The 23,517-nt window shown below is 43.5% G+C and overlaps 1 protein-coding gene across 2 annotated transcripts in view; it reads left to right on the top strand.

Annotated features, from left to right (window-relative positions):
- Positions 1 to 23,517, top strand: part of CRACR2A (calcium release activated channel regulator 2A) — a 140,884-nt gene that overhangs the window by 49,189 nt on the left and 68,178 nt on the right. For both annotated transcript variants that reach the window (XM_066590504.1, XM_066590505.1), the window contains exons 3-6: positions 2,261 to 2,497; positions 11,505 to 11,616; positions 15,519 to 15,708; positions 21,398 to 21,544. In XM_066590504.1, the coding sequence (XP_066446601.1) occupies positions 2,309 to 2,497; positions 11,505 to 11,616; positions 15,519 to 15,708; positions 21,398 to 21,544 (638 nt within the window). In that variant the 5' untranslated portion in view covers positions 2,261 to 2,308. The remainder of the gene's footprint in view (positions 1 to 2,260; positions 2,498 to 11,504; positions 11,617 to 15,518; positions 15,709 to 21,397; positions 21,545 to 23,517) is intronic.

Genomic DNA, 23,517 nt, shown 5'->3' with positions numbered 1-23,517 from the left:
GTGCTACATTGTTTGCATAGCTTCCTTTGACTTCTATGGAAGTTATGGAAACATTGTTCTATAGATCATTGAAGCATGGCTGTATCTGTCCACCCAATCTCCTTGTAATCAGCGGTGTTCCCATCTCAGGCATGTTTGGCAGAGATGGGAACACTCATTTAAAGGGGTTGCACTAGAATTTCAAGTTATCCACAGGGGGGATAAATGGCTGATCGGTGGGTATCTCACCACCAATCTCGAGAACGGGACTCAGTTGTCTCCTCACTGTGGGGGATGCTTATCTCCCCACACTGACGTCACTCTGAATGGTGCACTGGCTGCACATGCACAGTCAGTGCTCCAATAATTTAAATGGGGATGATGGAAATACCCAGGCAGATACCTCTTCGGTATTTCGGCAGTCCCATTGAAAGTGAATGGAGCACTGGTACATTTTCATGACCGTTGCTTTATTCAGTCTCCTCCCCACTGCAGAGAGTGCAGTAACACCACAGTAAGCAGGAAGGGGGACAAGGGTCCTCCGTTCCTGAGATCAGCGGTGGTCTTAGCAATGCGACCACCACCGATCACCAATTTATGCCTTATACTGTGGATTGGGAATAACTCGAAATTCTGGTTTAACCCCTTAAAGGAATTTTTACTCTCGGAAAAGCTACGACTGGATGCAAAAAGTATAATTCACTCCTTTATACTATTTTTGTTTAAACTGCCATCTTTTTAAAATGCTAAATGTTTTCTAAGCTTTCCTATGGGGTTCAGCTAGCCCAGCGCCCAGTGCCTGGCAGCCGTACTGTGAGTGAGTGTAAGGTAATGAGTGGCCCAGTACAGACAGTAGTTCGTAGACTAGTCAGGTCAGCCACCCCAGTTGCATTAATTTCTAAGTCTTCAGTTCAGTGCTGCTGCTGTGTCTCAGGTGGGTATTAATTAGTTATTTGAACCCTAAGGGTACATTCACCTGGCAGAATTTTCACATGTGCGAATTCTGCCTCTAAAAGCTGCTGTAAAATGCGTGGCTTTCTGCCACGCTTTTTGGCGTGGATCTGCACACCGGTTTAGCCTGGTCAATGGGCAAAATCCACTTGCAGAATCCTGATGCATTTAGTTATTTAACGTGTGGCCCAATCATGGAATCATAGAATGGTAGAGTTGGAAGGGACCTCCAGGGTCATCGGGTCCAACCGGATTCACTAAAACATCCCAGACAGATATTTGTCCAGCCTTTGTTTGAACACTTCCATTGAACGAGAACTCACCACCTCCCGTGGCAACCTGTTCCACTCATTGATCACTCTCACTGTCAGAAAGTTTTTTCTAATATCGAATTTGTGTCTCCTCCTCCAAGACAACTCCTCTTCTTCCAATATGGTCCAGAGACACCAAAAGGTTGAACAGCGCTGTATTAGAAAGTCCTTAAGTGACTGCTTTCAATATAAACCCCGCTCATCTCACTGTGGTGTACTATAACATAGAGATGAATAAAAATAGATAAAAATGCAGTACAGTAACACTTCAGACATAAACGCTAAGATCTCTGAACTGACCTGATCTCTGGTAATTACTTTTAATATGTCTAAAACTCAAAGATTCGAGAGAAACATTAGTGCACAAGGTACAATTCATGAATGATTGGCATAGCCTCAGTAGAAATCCGCAGCCACGGTTTAAAGAGGTAAAATCCTTTAAATTAAAAACTTTTTTTTTTAAGTATGTATATAACACACCTCTAACAGACTGGGTATTCGCAAGTGCGGAACAACCCATACTTTAAATATAGTATGTGGTCAGCAAGGTTAAAAAAAATTGAGAATTTGTATGTTTTGCACCAAGTAGGTGGGCGAGACTGGTACAGATTTTGCATTGTGCTGCATGAGCTTCAATTAACACCTCTAATGTAGAGGTTGAGGATGTATCAGTGTAACTAATAAGTCCATTGAGCTATAGGGGATTGTCTATGGTGTTAGACAATGACTTGAATTATAGGCTTGAAGACTGCAACACTTTGTATCACCTGACCACCTATGTATTCGCTGTAGAAGGGAACATTTATTCTAATATTCTTCTGCCTTTGGATGTTGAGTGTTCCAGTCCAGTTTATTAAAGAAACAGAACGAGGCTGGGATTTTCAAAAAGCCCTTTTTCTTTTTTTCCTGGCTTTCGTGGTTAATTAAAGAGACGGTTGCTAAGAGATGATGAGAAGCATCACTGCGAGACTCTAATGCACTTTCAGATTTGTTTTTTTTTTCTACCTTTTAAAATCTAGGTTCTTGACCAGAGTTTCAGGCTTTCACAAGAAGAAGTAGACGGTGCAATGGCCGCTTTAGAAAATTCTTCAACACTACAATCGAATGGGTCATCTGGAACAGAGGACTCAAAAGAGGAACTGAAATGGACGAGGGGGCAAGAGCCAGGGCCGCATACAATGCTGGGGAAAGCACATGAGTTTTTCCAGATCTGTGATATTGAGGATAAAGGATTCATTACACGCCATGATATGCAGGTAAGAACATGAGGAGACAAGAGGCTGGATGTTCAATATGTGGATTCAAGGAAAGCTGTTTGGTTAAAGTTTTAATTAAATTTATTATGGAAGCAAAAAGTTAGAAAAAAGTTTTCCAACACTATTATCTATCTCTTTTTTTCTTTCTTTCTTTCTGCTTATCTTTCTTCCTATTTTCTTTTCTTTCTCTTTCTTTCTTTCTTTCTTTCTTTCTTTCATAGATTTATAATAATCTGTATCATTCATTCATTTTTCTTTCTTTCTTTCTTTCCTTCTATCTCTTTCTTTCTTCTCTTATAAAGCTTTTTCTTTCTTTCTTTCCCTATTTCTTTCTTTCTTTCCCTCTTTCTTATTTCTCTTATAAAGCTTTCTTTCTTTCCCTCTTTCTTTCTTTCTTTCTTTCTTTCCCGCTTTCTTCTTCTCTTATAAAGCTTTCTTTCTTTTTTTCCCTTTCCTTCTCTTTCTTTTTTCCCCCTTTCCTTCTCTTTCTTTTTTCCCCCTTTCCTTCTCTTTCTTTTTTCCCCCTTTCCTTCTCTTTCTTTTTTCCCCCTTTCCTTCTCTTTCTTTTTTTCCCCTTTCCTTCTCTTTCTTTTTTCCCCCTTTCCTTCTCTTTCTTTTTTCCCCCTTTCCTTCTCTTTCTTTTTTTACCCTTTCCTTCTCTTTCTTTTTCCCCCTTTCCTTCTCTTTCTTTTTTCCCCCTTTCCTTCTCTTTCTTTTTTCCCCTTTCCTTCTCTTTCTTTTTCCCCCTTTCCTTCTCTTTCTTTTTTCCCCTTTCCTTCTCTTTCCTTTTTTCTCTTTCCTTCTCTTTCTTTTTTTTCCCTTTCCTTTTCTTTCTTTTTTTCCCTTTCCTTCTCTGTCTTTTTTCCCCTTTCCTTCTCTTTTTTTCCTTCTTTTTGCTAGATGCAGTACTCGAAGTACAAGATGTCTAACATGATAGATGTAAGAAAACTATAATAGACATATATATGTGAATAGATTGTATTCACTAGAAGTTTAAAGTAAACATTGTATTCTGGGTAAAGGATCCTCACCGACTCAAGGACCATTTCAGTCTATTTTTGCAAAGATTCTTGCGACAGTAAGAAATCTTGCTGTGATACACACGGATATAATAAAGATACCAGTTAACAATATCTCATAGCTTGGAGGAGAAAGTAGCGGAAGGTACTGACTGTATTGTATAGTGTTTATTGTCACACCAGACTGTGTAACAACCTGTGACTATTCCGATACTGCTGGCTATAACGGAGTTGATGTAACAAGTCTGATTTCGATCTTGAACTCTATAATCTCTTTTTCTATAGCAGTACAGGTGTGATACAATTAGACATCAACTATTGTTAACAAGCAATTAGAGTTGTCTACTGTCTACTCTCACATTGTGGTCAAAGGGTCTGCCTTAATATGAATATATATATATATATATATATATATATATATATATATATATATATATAGACTAGCTGACAAATCCGACTTTGCCCGGGTTGCTACAAAGAAGCCCTGATTGATGAGTCATTCAGTGAGTGAAAAATCTGTGAGGGCTTTCGCAATTATATATACTGTATATATACAGATATGAGGTAGATTCTCCTCAGTATATACACATAAGGGGCTCTTCACATGGAAGTGTTTTAGTTCTGTTATGCAGCTGTGATAACCATGGCCGCATAATGAGATGAAATGACACAATTGGTTTTAATTGTTTTGTTTTCACTAGCGGTATTTTCGCCCGTTAATAGTACAGTGCGAAAAAATATAGGACTTTCCCTATATATATTACTAGCTGATATACCCAGCTTTGCCCAAGTTCATTTTGATACAGGTATTTACATGTTGTTCGTACAGAAAATTTTATGAAGTCATGGTTACTTCAGAGGAACTGAGGAATAAAATATGTATACACATAGATGAGGGTTAGATTCTCCTCAGGCTGCATGTACCGGTGTCCCTCTGCAGAATGTGCCACCCCTTCTACTCTCCTCACTTAGGACCTAAAGAATGCTTGCGCCAAATTTCACGCTTTTACGACGCTGGGAAGTTACATAGGCGTGCACTTACTTTTGCGCTTAGCATTAAATGATCGAGTTGTGACTCCTTTACTTTTCCTTTTTAGGACCTAAAGAATGGTCTTGCCAAATTTCATGTTTGTACAACACCAGAAAGTTAGAGAATTAGTGGCGAGTCAGTCAGTGAGAGCTTTCACATTCTCACATATATACTTTATATATGCGGATATGATGTAGATTCTCCTCAGTATATACCCATGAGGGCAATTTCAGAGAAACGTATTTGCGGAGGCATTTCCGCATGTGAAAATCTCACCATATAACGTGACAAAGTGAAGGCATGGATTTCAATAGATTCATTCAGATGAACGTGCTGTCGCCATGCAAAATATTTGTACGAGAATAGATAGGACCTGTTCCATCTTTGTCCGTGTTATGCAGAAAGCTACCACAGAAGTCTATGGCAACTTAAAAAAAGGGAGGGAGAGGGAGTTACCCTGCGTACAACAGAGGGAAAAGAAGACAGACAGCCCTAATTTGGCATTTAATTGCCATTCTGTTTCACGGGTAGGGAGTTACATGTGAGTGTGTGAACTGGCATTTTGATGGCAAAAATAAACTATCTGCTGTTACGTACGTATCAACTTGTTTCTTGCCATCTCCTAACTTCATTCATGCGAAAATACGTTCTGTACCGGCGAACTTATTTGTGCATAATCATGGCCACATAACGGGATGAAACAAAACCATTGATTTCAATGGTTTCATTTTTATTAGCAGTATTCCCACCCCTAATAGTACGGGTGAGAAAAGGAAGGACTTGCCCTATCTTTCTGTTGTTTTATTCAGACTACAAGTCAGTCAGTCACTGAGTCATTGAGTGAGGGCTTTCGCATTTATATATATATAAATAACTATATTATATATCCGACTTTGCCTGAGGTAATTTAATAGAAGTATTTACTTGTTACAGAAAGTTTTAAGAAGTCGTGGTTACTTTAGAGAAACTTAGGAATAAAATATGGATACACATAGAGGAACGTTAGATTCCCCTCAGGATGCATGTACCGATGTCCCTCTGCAAAATGTGCCACCCCTCCCACTATTCTCATTTTTTACCCGTAAGGGTAATACCCTTTTTATTCAAATTTACCCCCAGACTGGAGGTTGCAGCCCCTTCTTGGCCTTAAAGGCTTGCTTCATCACTTCAGTCCATGGCCGCATCTTTATGTACTTTACAGCCTTTCACTATATGCACACAGAGGTCAGTTAGATTCTCCTCGATATATACACATAGAGGTGAGGTAGATTCTCTTCAGTATATACACAAAGAGGTGAGGTAGATTCTGCTCAGTATATACACATAGAGGTGAGGTAGATTCTCCTCAGTATAGACACATAGAGGTGAGGTAGATTCTCCTCAGTAAATATATATATATATACAAAGGGGAGGTAGATTCTGTTCAGTATATACACATAGAGGTCAGTTATATTCTCAGTATATACACATAGAGGCCAGTTATATTCTCAGTATATACACACAGAGGTCAGTTATATTCTCCTCAGTATAGACACATAGAGGTGAGGTAGATTCTCTTCAGTATATACACAAAGAGGTGATGTAGATTCTGCTCAGTATATACACATAAAGGTGAGGTAGATTCTCCTCAGTATAGACACATAGAGGTGAGGTAGATTCTCCTCAGTATATATATATATATATATATATATATATATATATATATATATATATATGTATATATATATATATATATATATACAAAGGGGAGGTAGATTCTGTTCAGTATATACACATAGAGGTAAGGTAGATTCTCCTCAGTATATACACATAGAGGTCAGTTATATTCTCAGTATATACACATAGAGGCCAGTTATATTCTCAGTATATACACACAGAGGTCAGTTATATTCTCCTCAGTATATATACATAGAGGTGAGGTAGATTCTCTTCAGTATATACACATAGAGGTGAGGTAGATTCTCTTCAGTATATACACACAGAGGTCAATTATATTCTCAGTATATAGACATAGAGGTGAGGTAGATTCTGCTCAGTATATACATATAGAAAAGCGTTATATTCTCCTCAGTATATACACATAGAGGTGAGGTAGATTCTCCTCAGTATATACACATAGAGGTCAGTTATATTCTCAGTATATACACATAGAGGCCAGTTATATTCTCAGTATATACGCACAGAGGTCAGTTATATTCTCCTCAGTATATACACATAGAGGTGAGGTAGATTCTCTTCAGTATATACACATAGAGGTGAGGTAGATTCTCCTCAGTATATACACATAGAGGTGAGGTAGATTCTCTTCAGTATATACACATAGAGGTGAGGTAGATTCTCCTCACTACATACACACAGAGGTCAATTATATTCTCCTCAGTATATAGACATAGAGGTGAGGTAGATTCTGCTCAGTATATACACACAGAGGTCCCGTTATATTCTCCTCAGTATATAGAGATAGAGGTGAGGTAGATTCTGCTCAGTATATACACACAGAGGTCAGTTATATTCTCCTCAGTATATACACACTTACTTTTGCACTTAGGATAGAATAATCAAGTTGTGACCCCTTTACTTTTCCTATTCATGAAGAATGGTTGTGCCAAATTTTACGTTTGTGCAGTCCAGATGTATGTTATTAGTTACATTACATAGGGGGTCACTTACTTTTGTGCTTAGAATTGAATAATCAAGTTGCAACACCTTTACTTTTTCCTATTTACAATGTAATGAACGTTCGTGTGAAATTTCAAGTTAGAGAATTAGTGGCAAGTCAGTGAGTAAGGCCTCCTTCACACGGGTGACACTGCATCGCTGCGAGAAAATCGCAGCGATATCGCATCGCTGCACCAAGCGATATCGCTGTGATTTTCTCGCAGCAATACCGCGATTTTGTAGCGCTACAAAGTCGCATGTGACGCTACAAAATCGCACGACTTTGTAGCATCACGTGCGAGGATTTTTGGGGGGGGTGAGGGGGGGGGGGCTTGAAATATAAGCCCTACCCTGAAAATAAGCTGTAACTAAAGGAGGGGGGAAAAAGTATACATCACCTCTTCCGCGCTGTCTGGGGTGCCGCTGCATCTTCTTCCCAGGTCCGGCACTGATCTTCTTCTTCATCTTCTTATCCAATCACAGCCAGTGCTCGAAGAATGGCTGTGATTGCATTCATCGAGCACTTGCTGTGATTGGCTAAGTGTCAGCCAATCACAGCCAGTGCTTCCAGGAGGCGGGGATTTTTGAATCCCCGGCCAAAAGAGAAGAAGATCAGTGCTGGGACCTGGGGAGAAGATGCGGCCAGGCTGACAGCGCGGGAGACTTTGTCGCCCGTGTGAAGGAGGCCTAAGGGCTTTCGCTTCTATAAGGCCTCCTTCACACGGGCGACAAAGTCGCGCGATTTTGTAGTGTTGCTACAATGCTACAAATCGCATGTATGTGAAGCCCATGGTTTCCTATGGGTTCCTTCACACATGAGATGTTTAGTAGCATGCTACAAAACGACACACAAACCTCGCAGGTCCGGCAATATGCCCGCGACACGCGAGGTTTTGTAGCCCATGTTTCTCTATGGAGCCTTCCTCTCTGTTGCATCGCATCGCACGAAAACGCGGTTTGCATGCGATGCGATGCAACTTTGACAGTAGCAGATGCTACAAAGTCGCGTGATTTTGTAGCATCACATGCGACTTTGTAGCGCTACAAAATCGCGGTATTGCTGCAAGAAAATCGCTGCAATATCGTACGGTGCAGCGATGCGATATTGCTGCGATTTTCTTGCAGCAATGCGGTGTCGCCTGTGTAAAGGAGGCCTTAATGTGTATATATTGTGAGACACTGAAGGGGATAATAATGGATGGTCGATATGTTCCTCCTCGAACCAGATGTTTCGCCCAGTGGGCGTGAAGGGAGTTTGTGTCTCACTACGTGAGACACGGGAAAAAACAGGGGTGATGTGATCTCCAGCAAAGTTAGTTGTTGGAGATGTTTGTGTAAAACATGTTTGGGCCTGGGTTCTTTTGGAATGGAGGGCAGGCTTGGCAGTGGGGCTGTCCATTCCACCCCCTCCACTCCAGGTCTTATTAGGGGGAGGCAAGCTCCCCAGGTGTAGAGGCTGGGTAATTAACCCAGTCCATAAAATCTGCAGCCATGCAGACAGAGAAGAAGCATGGTGCAGCTAGATGCTGGAAGCTGCTGGTCTCATTAGATGCCTTATCCCTTACCAAGGGACAAACTGGACTTTGGTACAAGCATTTGGTTTTTGTACAGCTGCAGCAAGCCGTCTGTATAGACAGGGACGGACTCTGTATAGAAAGTGCTGGATAAGCAGGTTTTTGCTTTATGCCTGAAGTTAAGGGTGGGTTCAGACATTATAAGGCAGACATCTGACTGCAATGTTAGTGTAGACAGTAGACAAATCTAATTGCTCTCTAACAATAGTGGAATATATCACGTGTGTGTGTGTATATACAGTATATATATATATATATATATATATAATTAGTGTGTCTATGCAGATGAGTAGTGATGGGATAATTCCCCACCGTGCCACCTGACTGTTGTATACCTACAAGGACAGGAAGAATTGTATCCAAAGGATTATCTGTACTATGGAGTTTGACTTCATATTTTTCATTGATTTATTGTTTTTCTGAATGTACCATAGCGGAAAAATAAAAATATTTCCAGTTCATCCAATACTGTTATTTTTTTGCAAGGTCTCAGACCGTAACAGGATTTGTTCAGAACTATGTAAAAGTGTCTGTTGTTTTCCCAGAAACAGTGGCAGAGGCGTTCAAGGGCTGTAGCTGGTATTGCCTGTCACTATACAAGTGAATGCAGCTGAACTGCAATACCAGGCACAGCCTATGGACAGACGTGGCACTAGTTCTGAAAAAACATCAGACCCTTTAATTAAAGGATTTGATCACTTTGGACAATCAGTTGATACGGTCCTCCAGAAATAAGATGACCACAGAGTATGGCTTTTGTTAAAAACGAAAAGTTATGGAACAGATACAAACAGAGCCTCAGGGGCCATCACCCTTATTACACAGCAGCCCGGTCAATTCTCATTGTGCCTTGATCGCTAGTCAGGTCATTTTGATCCAGTGGCGGCCTTAGATTAGATAGCATTCTTTTAGTGCCCCCCTCTTCCCTGTCACAAGAAAAAATGATGTATATGGGCAGCATGGTGGTCAGTGTTTACAGCACTGGGTTCAAATCTGCCTAAGAGCAACACCTGCATAGAGATTGCATGTTCTCACCATGTTTAGATGGGTTTCCTTCCACACTCCAAATACATCATAATAGGTGAGTTTACATATTGTGAGCCCCAATGGGGACAGAACCCATAGTATCTCGTAGCAGGATCCGACCTGTGCCCCTGCAGTGACTGCTGTGGCTCACCCACTCCAGGCGTCTCCCCTCTCTGCTATGTGCGGCTGCCGCCGAGGCGGCGCATGCGCAGCGTGGAGCTGGCGCGTCACTAGTGACGTTTCTGTATGGGCCTCTGCGAGACCCGCAGAGAAATAGAACATATCGCGTGTTTTCACGCGGACAAATCGCAGCTCTGTGCATAGGATTACATCACCTAATACAATCCTATGGCAGCGGGCACAGGTGGAAATTCTGCGGGAAATCCCACCGTGGAATTTCCGCCTGTCTGCAGAAGGCCTAAAGGTGATTATTATATTGCACTGATAAACAGTCTGCCTGTATTCTACTTATGCAGAAAGTAGCAAGATAGCAGCATACCCACACCAGAATAAATACAGCACCAAAACCAAGCTCATAACACAAATACAGTACCAGAACCAAGCTTATAACATAAATATAATAGCCAAATTAAGCAAATGTATTGCAGGGGCACCAATTAGCTGACAGCAGTACATCAGAACATCAGATGGAAAGAGACACAGTCGGGGAGAGAATGATTCATGCACCTCCACAAGATGCTACCACGCAGAAGAAAAAGATCATCTCGATGAGCAGATCCAAGGGGGATCTCACGCCCAGCCAATATCTACCAGGTGCCCCCGACAAGCTGGTGACCGGCGCCCTGTACAATCACATGGGTTGCACATAGCTAAGGCTAGCCACGATTAGATTCATTGATATGGGTAATAGATCTAAGACTGTTCTTACTAGGAGAAGCAAGAGACAGGTCATTGGTTTATAACACATCTTATCGCTAGTTTCTTGGAAGATAAGTGTCACCATTTGTGTCCTGCAGCCTTTGACCATCGTCCGCTTTATGAAATATGATCATTATTCGTCTGAACTTAAAGGGGTTGTCCCGAGGCAGCAAGTGGGTCTATACACTTCTGCATGGCCATAATAATGCACTTTGTAATGTACATTGTGCATTAATTATGAGCCATACAGAAGTTATAAAAAGTTTTATACTTACCTGCTCCGTTGCTGGCGTCCTCGTCTCCATGGTGCCGACTAATTTTCGCCCTCCGATGGCCAAATTAGCCGCGCTTGCGCAGTCCGGGTCTTCTCCTCTTCTCTATGGGGCTCCGTGTAGCTCCGTGTAGCTCCGCCCCGTCACGTGCCGATTCCAGCCAATCAGGAGGCTGGAATCGGCAATGGACCGCACAGAAGCCCTGCGGTCCATGAAGACAGAGGATCCCGGCGGCCATCTTCAGCAGGTGAGTATGAAGACGCCGGACCGCCGGGATTCAGGTAAGCGCTGTGCGGGTGGTTTTTTTAACCCCTGCATCGGGGTTGTCTCGCGCCGAACGGGGGGGGGGTTTAAAAAAAAAAAAAAAAACCCGTTTCGGCGCGGGACATCTCCTTTAAGAGGGCACTTTTATTCTGGTGCTTGTGAGGTCAGGTTGGAGTTTGCGCTGTTTATATCACATGGTTACTTTTTGCTTCCTCTGGATCCACAAAGCATGACATGTATGGATATATTACTGAAGTTCTTTGTACCGGTTGTCATCTCTTCTAGAGGCTTCATGGAGAGCTACCTCTTAGCTCTGATGAACTGGAAAAAGTATTTGACACTCTGGATTCAGATGGGAATGGATATCTGACGCTAGAAGAATTCACTACAGGATTTAGTGAGTGTTTTCTAGAAGTTTTTGCATGTTATACCTACTGTGTTATAGGTAGATAGATATCACTGTGTGTTAGACCTGCCTACTGCAAGCCCTAAAAATGATAAAGTGTTATACCTACTGCAATCCCTGGTAAACTCAGCTGATTGTCAGGGGTGCTGAGAGCGGGACCCGAAGCAATCAGCTGTTTGCCCCAGGCCCCTCACTCTGGAAGGGGCTGTGTATCTTGGCACAACTACTTTAACCGCTGGCATATATTAGTAAAACCCTTTAAAGGGGTTGTCCCGCGAAAGCAAGTGGGGTTCAGCACTTCTGTATGGCCATATTAATGCACTTTGTAATGTACATTGTGCATTAATTATGAGCCATACAGAAGTTATTCACTTACCTGTTCCGTTGCTGGCATCCTCGTCCCCATGGAGCCATCTAATTTCAGCGTCTAATCGCCCGATTAGACGCGCTTGCGCAGTCCGGTCTTCTCCCTTCTGAATGGGGCCGCTCGTGCTGGAGAGCTGCTCCTCGTAGCTCCGTCCCGTCACATGTGCCGATTCCAGCCAATCAGGAGGCTGGAATCGGCAATGGAACGCACAGAGCCCACGGTGCACCATGGGAGAAGACCTGCGGTCCACCGTGGGTGAAGATCCCAGCGGCCATCTTCGCAAGGTAAGTAAGAAGTCACCGGAGCGCGGGGATTCGGGTAAGTACTATCCGTTTTTTGTTTTTTTTAAACCCCTGCATCGGGTTTGTCTCGCGCCGAACGGGGGGGGGCTATTGAAAAAAAAAACCCGTTTCGGCGCGGGACAACCCCTTTAACTTCCTATAAGATTGGAGATTCCTCCATAAGCAACTGTAGATACTGTATGTACTAAATGTACAGGAGACAGAAATAGGTTTAACCAGTGTTGCTTGGAACAACGCTGCATGTCTTTGAAAATACATAAATACAGCACCTGAACCAAGCTTATAACATACATACAGCACCAGAACCAAGCTTATAATATAAATACAGTACCTGAACCAAGTTTATAACATACATACAGCACCAGAACCAAGCTTATAATATAAATACAGTACCTGAACCAAGCTTATAACATACATACAGCAGCAGAACCAAACTTAGTACATAGATTCAATACCAGAACTAAGCTTATAACATAAATGCAGGCCCGGAACCAAGCTTATAAATTAAATATAACCCGATTCCCTGAAAATAAGACCTACCCGAAAATAAGCCCTAGCTGCATTACATAAAGAAAGAAGGAATACATTACCTCACAGGCTCGGTCCACATCCCTTGCTCTGCTCTCCTGAGCTCTGACGCACTTCTTGCAGTCCTCGGGTGCCCACAGATCACTTCCTGATTATGGGATTCATAAATCCACCTCCAGCAAGCAATGGCACCGATTGGTTCTCGACTGCTGCTCAGCCAATCAATGCAGCTCTCGATGAACCAATCACAGCCATCGCATTGGTTCATCGAGCGCTGCATTGATTGGTTGTTGAGCGCTGCTCAATCAGAGCCAATGCTTTCTGGAGGCAGGATTTATGAATCCCGTAACCAGGAAGTAATCTGCTGCGGGCAGCTGAAGACTACAAGAAGCACGTCGGAGCTCTAGAGAGCAGCAGGAGGGACCTGGACTGAGCTTGCTAGGTAAGTATAATAAGACATTTCCCCAAAATAATACCTAGCGTCTCTTTTGTGTCCAAAATTAATAAGACAGGGTCTTATTTTTGAGGAAACACTGTAGTAGCATAACTAAACTAAGGGATTGTATTGTCAGAGCGTTGATGGGTTGACCCCCTGCGCCTCAGTACATCAGAGGGAAAGAGAGAGAACCAGTAGGAGGATAATCCATGTAGCTCTATAAGACACTGCCACACTGTGGAAAAACATAACTGGCCAGGTGGACCTAAGGGGGCAATTGCCTTCAGCCTACATCCACCGTGTGCCCCTTGTACAAGTGGTGCATGCTGCAATGTTTGACCACATGGGTTGCACATAGCTAAGGATGGCCATGGTCTTTGCTGTCCCAAGCTCTATGAGCCAATCAGGTGTTACCCCATATCTAGTCCCGCCTCCCCTGCAGTCTCAGAGACACAGAGAGAGAACCTGCAGTAGCGCCTCCCTCCTTTGTCTTCTATTTAGCGTATTGCTCTAGATTTTGTTTTTAGACAGTTAGGAGGTTTCAGTCAGGCGTCTCACCCAATGGTAAATTAAATATAAAAATGTCCTGCATGCAAGGCACATTACCCACCGCAATCCTAAAATATGTGCTAGCTATATGATATGGTATAGTCATCATTTTATGGTCATGGTGTATGACTGCACAAACAGCACCTGCCTGAATCACCGTGTAAAATGTGGCAGTTTTCTGACTCTCAGCGATACCTTTCTACATACTCACAATTAGAGATGAGCGAGTACACTCGCTAAGGCACATTACTCGAGCGAGTAGTGCCTTAGCCGAGTATCTCTCCGCTCGTCTCTAAAGATTGGGGGGCCGGCGCGGGTGACAGGTGAGTTGCGGCGGGGGGCGGGGGGGAGCAGGGGGGGGGGGGGGGAGAGAGATCTCCCCTCCGTTCCTCCCCGCTCTCCCCCGCCGCTCCCCGGCCCCCGAATCTTTACAGACGAGCGGGGAGATACTCGGCTAAGGCACTACTCGCTCGAGTAATGTGCCTTAGCGAGTATACTCGCTCATCTCTACTTACAATGTTAAAATATAAACAGTTTAGTTTGGTACTCCTGGTTTGGTCAAACTGCACCATTATCAACACTAATGTCTAATTCTGATGCGTAAATGATATAATCACCAGGAGGGAACTGAATAAAATATTTAAATAGCTGGTCTAGAATCAATGTGAATTGTATAAGTCTACAGTATATGGAATGAGCTCCCCCAAGTGGTAGATGCAGTAAGTCACTATGAGGGCTCCCAGCCAGTGGCGTTTTTTTCATCCACTGCGAGGCGATTCTAAAGTTAAAGTCTCGCATCGCAGTGCGAGAAAAACGCAGGCAGATATCCCAAAATTGCTGCGACATCGCCAGTCTTTTCAATGGGGCCAGCGGCAGCAGCGCTAGCCCCATTGAAGAGATATGGAGAATGCCGCGGACTTCTGCCACAGCTGTGGCAGGAGTTTCCTTCATCCCCAGCTGTCACAGCTGTGGCAGAAGTCAGCGGCATGCTATCCCATTGCTAAGATATTGCTATTCATGAATGAATAGCTAAGAGCTATCTGCCATTGACTGAGCACTCAGCCAATAGCTAAGCACTAGCTGCTATTGGCTGAGCCCTCAGCCAATCCGCACAGCCCTTTCAGGAGGCGGGGATTTTTAAATCTCCGTCTGCTGAAAGAGCTCAGTAGCAGTGTCGGGGAGCCAGCCGGAGGACACGGCTGACAGCAGGAGAGATGAGTAACTTTTTTATTTTTTTTAACCACTTTTTTATGATTATCGGGGAAGGGCTTATATTTCAAGTCCTTCTCCGATAATCATTCTGCAGGGCTTGTCAGGAACCACTGCTTTCAATGGGATCGGCAGCAGTGCCGATCCCATTGAAAGCAGTGGGATAGCATGCCGCTGACTTCTGCCACAGCTGTCACAGCTGTGGCAGAAGTCAGTGGCATTCTCCATATCTTTTCAATGGGGCTAGCGCTGCTGCCACTGGCCCCATTGAAAAGACTGTCGCAGCGATATCGCAGCGATTTTCTCGCACCGCTCTGCGAGAGTATTCACTTCCTCTCGCAGCGCAGTGGAGAAAAAACGCTAGTGGGTGGGAGCCCTGATGGTGTCATTCCAAGCTGTAGAACCAGTTTGGTCCTGGACCGCTGCCGCTGCACTAGGCACCATCATCATTGCCCATGTGAATTGCACTCCAATCAAAGTTCAACTTTCTGAAATATTTCAGGTCACTTTTTACATGGAGAAGAAACAGAGACGAAGGAGACGTCCCACCAGGAACTTTCTGCTCAGCTGGAATTCGAGAGCATGTATCAGACAAAATGGGAAGAGAGCACGCAGGATGTCCAAGAGGAGGATGTGAACACCCAGTTCTACAACCTGATAGACGCCGTGGGGGCTAACAGATTTTTAGAAGAGTAAGTAGAGTACATCATGGCTGCTTCTATATTTAACCCCTTATTTTACAGGATGTACACTTACGTCATGAAGGTTCGGGGTTTGTATGGAGCGGGATTGGGTCTCGATCCCACTTCACTGTAAGAAACAGTTGGCACCATATTGCATGAACACCCACCGGCAACAATTGCAATCGGCAGTGTTCGGGGGTTCCGGACAGGCCCCCACTATGGGATTGCAAGGTGCCGTTCAGTTGCCATGGCAGCCTGGGGCAAAGTGCTGATTGTCTATCAAGCCATCTCTGTGGCGTGGTTTGATGGGCTGCCTTTCAGAATGCAATTATGGTTTTACTATCGCTCTTTAAGCGATCAATCTATTCCAAGTTCAAGTCCCCTATGATGACTAAAAAAAAATTAAAAATGAGTTTAAGAAGTCTGATTAATTCTAAAAAAAATAAAAGATATTAAAAGTTTTAAACCCCCACCCCTTTTCCCATATTTATAATACAAAATCTAAACAGAAGCTTATAATATAAATACAGCACCAGAACTAAGCTTATAATATAAATACAGCACCAGAACTAAGCTTATAATATAAATACAGCAGCAGAACCAAACTTAGTACGTAGATTCAATACCAGAACTAAGCTTATAACATAAATGCAGGCCCGGGACGAAGCTTATAAACTAAATATACCCTGTTTTCCTGAAAATAAGCCCTAGCTGCATTACATAAAGAAAAAAGGAATACATTACCTAACAGGCTTTGTCCACATCCCTCGCTCTGCTCTCTGGAGCTCTGACGCACTTCTTGCAGTCCTCGGGTGCCCACAGAAGATTACTTCCTGATTACTGGGATTCATAAATCCACCTCCAGGAAGCAATGGCACCGATTGGTTATCGACCGCTGCTCAGCCAATCAATGCAGCTCTCGATAAAGCAATCACAGCCATCGTATTGGTTCATCGAGCGCTGCATTGATTGGTTCAGAGCCATTGCTTTCTGGAGGCAGGATTTGTGAACCCCGTAACCAGGAAGTGATCTACCGCGGGCGGCTGAGGACTAGAGCTCTGGAGAGCAGCGGGAGGGACCATAACTTAGTTTATGGTGCTGTGGGAACATGACAGGTCCCCTATAGGATAATTTGCAAAATTGCTTTATTTTTCATTCTAGAGATAACTGGAACCGTAGAAAAAAAAATAGTTTGAAAAGTTGGATCTTCCCTTTAAAAAATGCAAACTTGTCATCGCCCGTGCTCAGCTGAACGGCGGCCGTCTCCAAGTCCCTTTTTCAGTCATGACCTAATTTAATTAAATCGTGGGTAACAATTCTAGTCCGGGTCTGAGGCTAATTAAATATGAGACTATTAACACTCATTCTGTTTGTTACAATGCTGGATAATTTGCGAGGCTGCAATTACACAAACCTCATAATGACTGGATAGCGAGTAGGGAATAAAACCAGACACTTTTTTTTTGTCCATTTGATAGCTGACATTATTGGTTTCGCAATCGTTACATGAGATGATTTCCATAGTAAAGGCGTAATTCGCTTTACTAAGCGCCAGGGCCAGGAAGTGTTTTCTTGTCCTAAATAATACAAGTAATTTTACAATAGTGGGCTGTCGTGTATGGCTTGTTGTGTAGACAGTATGAGATGTAGAATTATAGGAGCAAAGTCGTTTAGGCAGTAGGAGATGATGCAGTCGGATGTAGAATGGAAATTGAATCTATATTGTGAGCACTGCTGGAAGATTGCCTCTTGTGATGTGACTTCATTATATGACAACACTCGCCTTTTTATACATTGTTTATTGAAACAAATATCATTCCTGTTATTTTCTAATTAAAACATGTTATGAATGAATTAGTTAGTGGCTTCTCGATTAATTTAAAGGTTCTCCACTTTGGACAATCCCTAATTGTTAGAAGCGTCCCTTGACAATAAGTTGATTACAAAGTTTCCTCTGACAGGATCCCCAACAATGCGCTGGAATCTATTAAAAAACTTAGCAGTACAGTAAGGGTACTGGAATAAATCCTCCACAGTGCCACCTATTGGAAGGCAGCATTCCTTCAAGTGAAGCCAGACTTTTTATACAAGCCTTGTTACAATGACGAGGAATTAAAAGCAGAGCCAGATTCCATGTACAGACAGCTGTTTCGGGGGTTTTGCCCTTCATCAGTGTATAGTAGGAGTCTGGCTTTGCTAGTGAGAGGCCTGGGATGGGGGTCAAAAACGCTATCTTTTCTCCTTAGGGAGAGCAACTATACTATAAACTAAGTGAGGAGACTCGAATGGCCATGCACGCTCCTCTGGGTAATATGCAAATAAGGGAGATGGAATAAATCCTCCACAGTGCCACCTATTGGAAGGCAGCATTCCTTCAAGTCAAAGTCAGACTTTATACAAGCCAGGAATTAAAAACAAATCCAGACTCCATGTACAGACAGCTGTTTCAGAATTTTTGCCCTTTATCAGTGTACAGTAGGTGACATGCTGAGTCCACGGATGTAATTGTTACACCGGTGTCTTCGCTGAAACCACCACTTTATGCACTGAGTGTTGCGGTAAGTAGTGCGCCCATTCTAATATTTGGACTACTTGGCAGCGCCGCTCAATGCATTGAGTGGCGGTTTTCAGTGCTCAAATTGCTAAAAGTAAGTGACAGTCTCTTTAAAATGAAGATTTGTTGCACCACCAACGTTTGTCCGGCATGCTGAACGATCGTACACAATTTGCGTCTTTCGGCTGTTGCCATTCAGTTTGAATGGCTGGTTGCCCAATGCAAACAGTTCAGCCATGGCACAGTATCACGCTATCGTAATGCGTTGATACAAAATGGGTTAATGCTGCTTCATCGGTGCCATTAAGGCTGCCTGTCCACGGCCGGGACGGAATATCACTAGTGGGAAAGAGGGGGGAGCACTGACAGGCCTCTGCGATGCCTTTTACAATCGTGGTCTGCAACCTTTTTGACACTTCAGCTAATGTGAAACTAGAAGTCCCATCAAACCATGAAAATAGCAGATTGGGAAGGTGTGCTGGGCATTGTAGTATATTATAGCTTTAATGTAGAAAGAAGCTCTGTAGGCCTCATGTCCATGGGCTTAATTCATTTAGCAAATCCGTGCGTGTCTCCTGCTCATGAAATCCGCAGATTCAATTTTCCCATAGGGAATCATTGACCATCCACGGTTCATTTAACAGCTGCGCATGTGATTTATTTAGATTTGGGGATTTCACGCACAGGAAAAAAAAAAACACAGCATGCTCCATTTTAACGCGGATCACGCGCGCATGGGCCCCATTGATCTCCATGGGTGCGGGAGATCCGTTAATACATTTGCGAATGCACTGCGGATTTGAAAGTTGAATTCAATTAGGAAGTTGGGAAAAGGCTGGAAGGTGGAATTGCGTTTTATTCACGTGCCGATGATCCATAGTACATCCGCGTGTGAAACATCCGCAATCTACGATCTCCCGCAAGCCAAAAAAATACAATTTAAAGATCATCCGCTGCGGAAATCCACATCAAATATCCTCGTGGCCCGTATTATGCCCGTGGACATGATTAATCAACTATAGCCTAAGGCCTTGTTCACACACCTGAATCCACATGCAGTGCTTGTCGATTCTGCGCAGATTCTGTATCAAATCCTCTGCAAATCCACATTCAGGCCGCAGTCAGACGAGCGTGTTTTTTTCGCACCTATGTGCGCAAAAAAGAAAGGGTTCTACGGATGTGCAAAATGCGCATGAACAGGTGCATTGGCACTCGCATGTCCTATCTGTTGCAGGTGCGAGTATTTTGCGCCTCTAAAAAACGGCTATGTGAACACTTCATAGAAAACCATAATTGCATAATCACGCGAAAAAGCATGGTCATGTGACCGCGGCCTCAGGGCATGGCCGAAACTAAATAATTGCTTTCAATGGTTTCCTTTTGACTAGCGGGATTCTTATGCGATATCACTACGTGCAAGAAAATATAGGGCAGGAGTCCTATAGATGAGCGAGTATACTCGCTAAAGGCAATTGCTCGAGCGAGCATTGCCTTTAGCGAGTATCTCTCCCTCTCGAGACTGCAGGTTCGGGTACCGGCAGCGGGCACGGAGCAGCGGGGGAGAGCGGGGCGGAACGGAGGGGAGATCTCTCTCTCCCTCTCTCCCCCCCGCTCCCTCATGCTGACTGCCGCTACTCTCCGCTCCCCCGCGCCAGCACCCAAACATGCAGTCTCGAGCGGGGAGATACTCGGCTAAGGCACTACTCGCTCGAGCAATTGCCTTTAGTGAGTATACTCGCTCATCTCTGGGCAGGACCTATCTCCTGCTTTTTTTTTTTTTTTACCGCGTACCATAGCATAAAATTTTTAAAAGACTTGACAGAATCATGTACAATAGCGGTAAAAAAAAGACTTTTGACAGGTTTATGCGCAAATATGCTTGCTGCTACAGGGCATATTTGCACAAGCGCTCGTATGTTTAAGCGCTCAAGAAGTGTACTATTAATTTAAATGGATATCTGCGCTTTTCGGTACCTGTATGGCATGGATTGCTTCCACACATAAATTAGAAATTTGCTTTTAAAAAAAAAAAGCGAGGGCTCCAGCACACGGGCGATTTTGCGTGTGCGCAAAATCACTCGTGCTAACTGCTGACAATAGAACCCATTGATTTAAACGTTTTTGCGTCTGCACTTCTGTCTGGTGAAAAAATATTGACACCATAGTCTATGCGGGGTGGTATATTAGCCTTTTACTCTCCAGCTCAGTACTATGGAGCAATTCCAGCAACCTGATTGGCTTTGATTCACAATTCCAGCAACCTGATTGGTTGTTTGGGTTGTCTGATTCAACCTGATTGGTTGTTTGTAGAGATGAGCGAGCACGCTCGTTTGAAGCTGATGCTTAAGCGAGCATTGGTCTTTTCAAGTAACTGATTACTCGTCTAAGCACTATGCGGGGGGCGGCGGGGAAAGACATCTCTCTCACTCTCCCCCCCACCCCCCCCACCCCACCCCCATGGTGCTGGGACGAGTAATCAGTTACTCGAAAAGACCGATGCTCGCTCATCTCTGGTTGTTTGGGTTCGCTGATTCAACCTGTTTGGTTGTAAGGGCCGAGGTAAAGCTAATATGCATGGGGGTGCATAAAACTGTCAAAGCTGATACTGGCATGGATATCACACAACTGAAGGAAGCGGTGCAAAATCCGAAAAACATGGAGGGAGCTCGCCTTTAGGGTCACCGAGGGTCGTGAATGACTGAATGGCTAACAACAACAAATACGCACCCAGTCTGCACGAAATTGTTCACATAACTGCGTGATTTTGCAGTGTTAATTGATAACACCGGTGACTAATTAGGCTGCTGAGCCAACCCCGGCAACTCAAGAGTACAGTAAGTATGGTGGATATACTCGCAAGAAGACTTGATAGCGCTCCATTCACAGCGCAATCATGTCATTCTCTCATGAGCGTATGTGTAGGCGCCATGACACGTCCTTTCTTGATACAGATTCCGTGTTGGGAAAATTGCACACGGATTAGCTCCTTTAAAATGGGCCAACCCACCTGCGAATCTGCGTCAACTGCTTGTGCACATTTTTCTGGGGTAAATTCTGCTGTCTGAACATAGCTCTAATTGACTCCATGCATTCAGTTTGGTTGTGTACATCAAAGCCAAGTGACAGACTTCTTCTTCATTGCAGTGAGAATACAATAAAACGCTTGTGGATGGATTTAAGGAAAGATGAACCTCATCTGCTTCCTAGTTTTGAAGAATTCCTCACCAGGGTCTTCTCACAGCTTCAAGAAGCCAATGAGGAAAAGAATGAAATGGAATGTGCCCTCAACAAGTTAGTAAGCTAAATAATTGAATGAATGAAGATGAGTTAATTCAATAAGTATTATAACAGCACCACCATTTTCTGAGGAGCAGAAAATGGGGAAGTGAATCAACAATGGGGCATTGAGACCATCGATAAAATGTTTGACTTACCTGGGTATAAGGGCAATCATCCCTTCTGCCCTCTATCTTGTGTGGAATACCATTTTCCATTGGAGTAAAGGGATTGTCTGGCTAAAGAAATTGATGGCTAATCACTAGGTATACCGTCAATGTCCAATCAATAGGGCTACAGCTGCTAAGATTGAGAGGAAAGTATTGTGCCTCTTGGTCTCCTGGCTCTTTTCAGTCAATGGTTGACTATATGGTTGCCAAAAAAAATCTGAGCAAAGCCGTAAGGAACTTGAAAGACATGTCAAGAGCAAACGAATTCATTAATGCGATTGGACGTAATGCTCACACAATAAATTTTATTCACATAGAGGGGTTGGGCATCCATGAGGCAAGGTGAGAACTTCACCTTAGGCAACATCCTTCTCTTCTGTTAGGGGGCAGCATTTTGGCAGCTATACAGTAGAGTCCATCTGTGAACTCCCCATCCCCAGGAAGCTGAATGTTGAGATGTAGTGAAGTTTAACTTGACTATGATAACTTTTTGTGACAAGTTACAATGACATGCCAAAATTCATGTAATAGCAATATGGAAAGTGACTATGAAGTGGCGTTACCTCGGGCTTGGGAACCCTACAACTGTAGAAGTTTTGCAGTGTTATCTTGTGAGTGAGGTTAAACACTGGTCAGCACGCTTATGCAAGGTGATGTGAATTATCGCCATTTGAACAAGACACAATAAAGAGTGCCAGGCGAATGGGACATTCCATTTCCAGAGTTGTATGGGCATTTAACATTCCTCGATCCACACTGTCACGTGTGTACTAGGAAAATGTCATAGAAGACATTACCACCCACATTGGGCAGTGCAGTGGCTGCCCACGGTACTTAAGGATTGCATTCGGTGGCATCTGGCTGGAATTGTCCATGCAAATAAACAAGCGACTCTGTCAGATATCACATCCACATTCAATGCAGGAGGCCCCACACGCATGTCCCACAGGTCAGTGCAATGTTCTTTAGCTTCCATGGGATATGAAAGTAGAAGACCCACCAGAGCGCTTCTGTTAACACAACAACATCGGACACAGCTCCTCACCTTGGCTCATAAAGTTGCTAACTGGACTCTAGAGGACTGGCAATATGTGGTGTGGTGTAATGAGTCATGGTACCAATTGTTTCAGCAGCTGATAAGGTATGCATGTGATGCAGATCCCATGAAGCCATGGTCCTCTGATGTCATGAAGGCACTACGCAGGCTGGTGATGGTTCCATGCTGGTGTGGGGTGTTTTCTCATGGCATGGGTTGAGTCCATCTAAATGCCTCATTTACCAGTGCCCGCTACTTTTCCCCACTATGTCTCACTGATTGTTGACCATTTGCAGCTTTTCATGAACTTCAATAGTGGGATATTTCAGCAGGGCAATGCACTGTGCTACTGGGCCCAAGTTGTCCAGAATTGGATTGTGGATCATTTTGGACAGTTCCTTCAAATTTTGTGGCCTTCATGTTCACTCTATATGAGCCCAATCAAGCATTTATGGGATGTGATGGAGAGGTCCACTCACACCCAAGATCATGGACCTACAAATACCATGGAGCTGTGAGTTCCTATCCAGACCGCATAGCTCAACATCCCTCTAGACGTCTTTTGTCCACTTGTGTAATCGATGTCAGGTCAAGTTGCTGCAAGTCGCTGGAGTAGAGGGCATTCTACATGATATTAGCTCCTTTCCCATGACTTTTGGCATGTCAGTGTATATAAGGCTATGAAGATTCTATCATCCAACACAACAAAAGCCATTAAAAAAGCTATTGAAATGGCAAATAAACTATGGCATGGAATAGTTTCTTTACCCATTAAGTATGGC

Source organism: Eleutherodactylus coqui, chromosome 2, assembly GCF_035609145.1.
Source record: "Eleutherodactylus coqui strain aEleCoq1 chromosome 2, aEleCoq1.hap1, whole genome shotgun sequence".
Lineage (NCBI taxonomy): Eukaryota > Metazoa > Chordata > Amphibia > Anura > Eleutherodactylidae > Eleutherodactylus > Eleutherodactylus coqui.
This window is presented reverse-complemented; position numbering and strand designations above follow the sequence as displayed.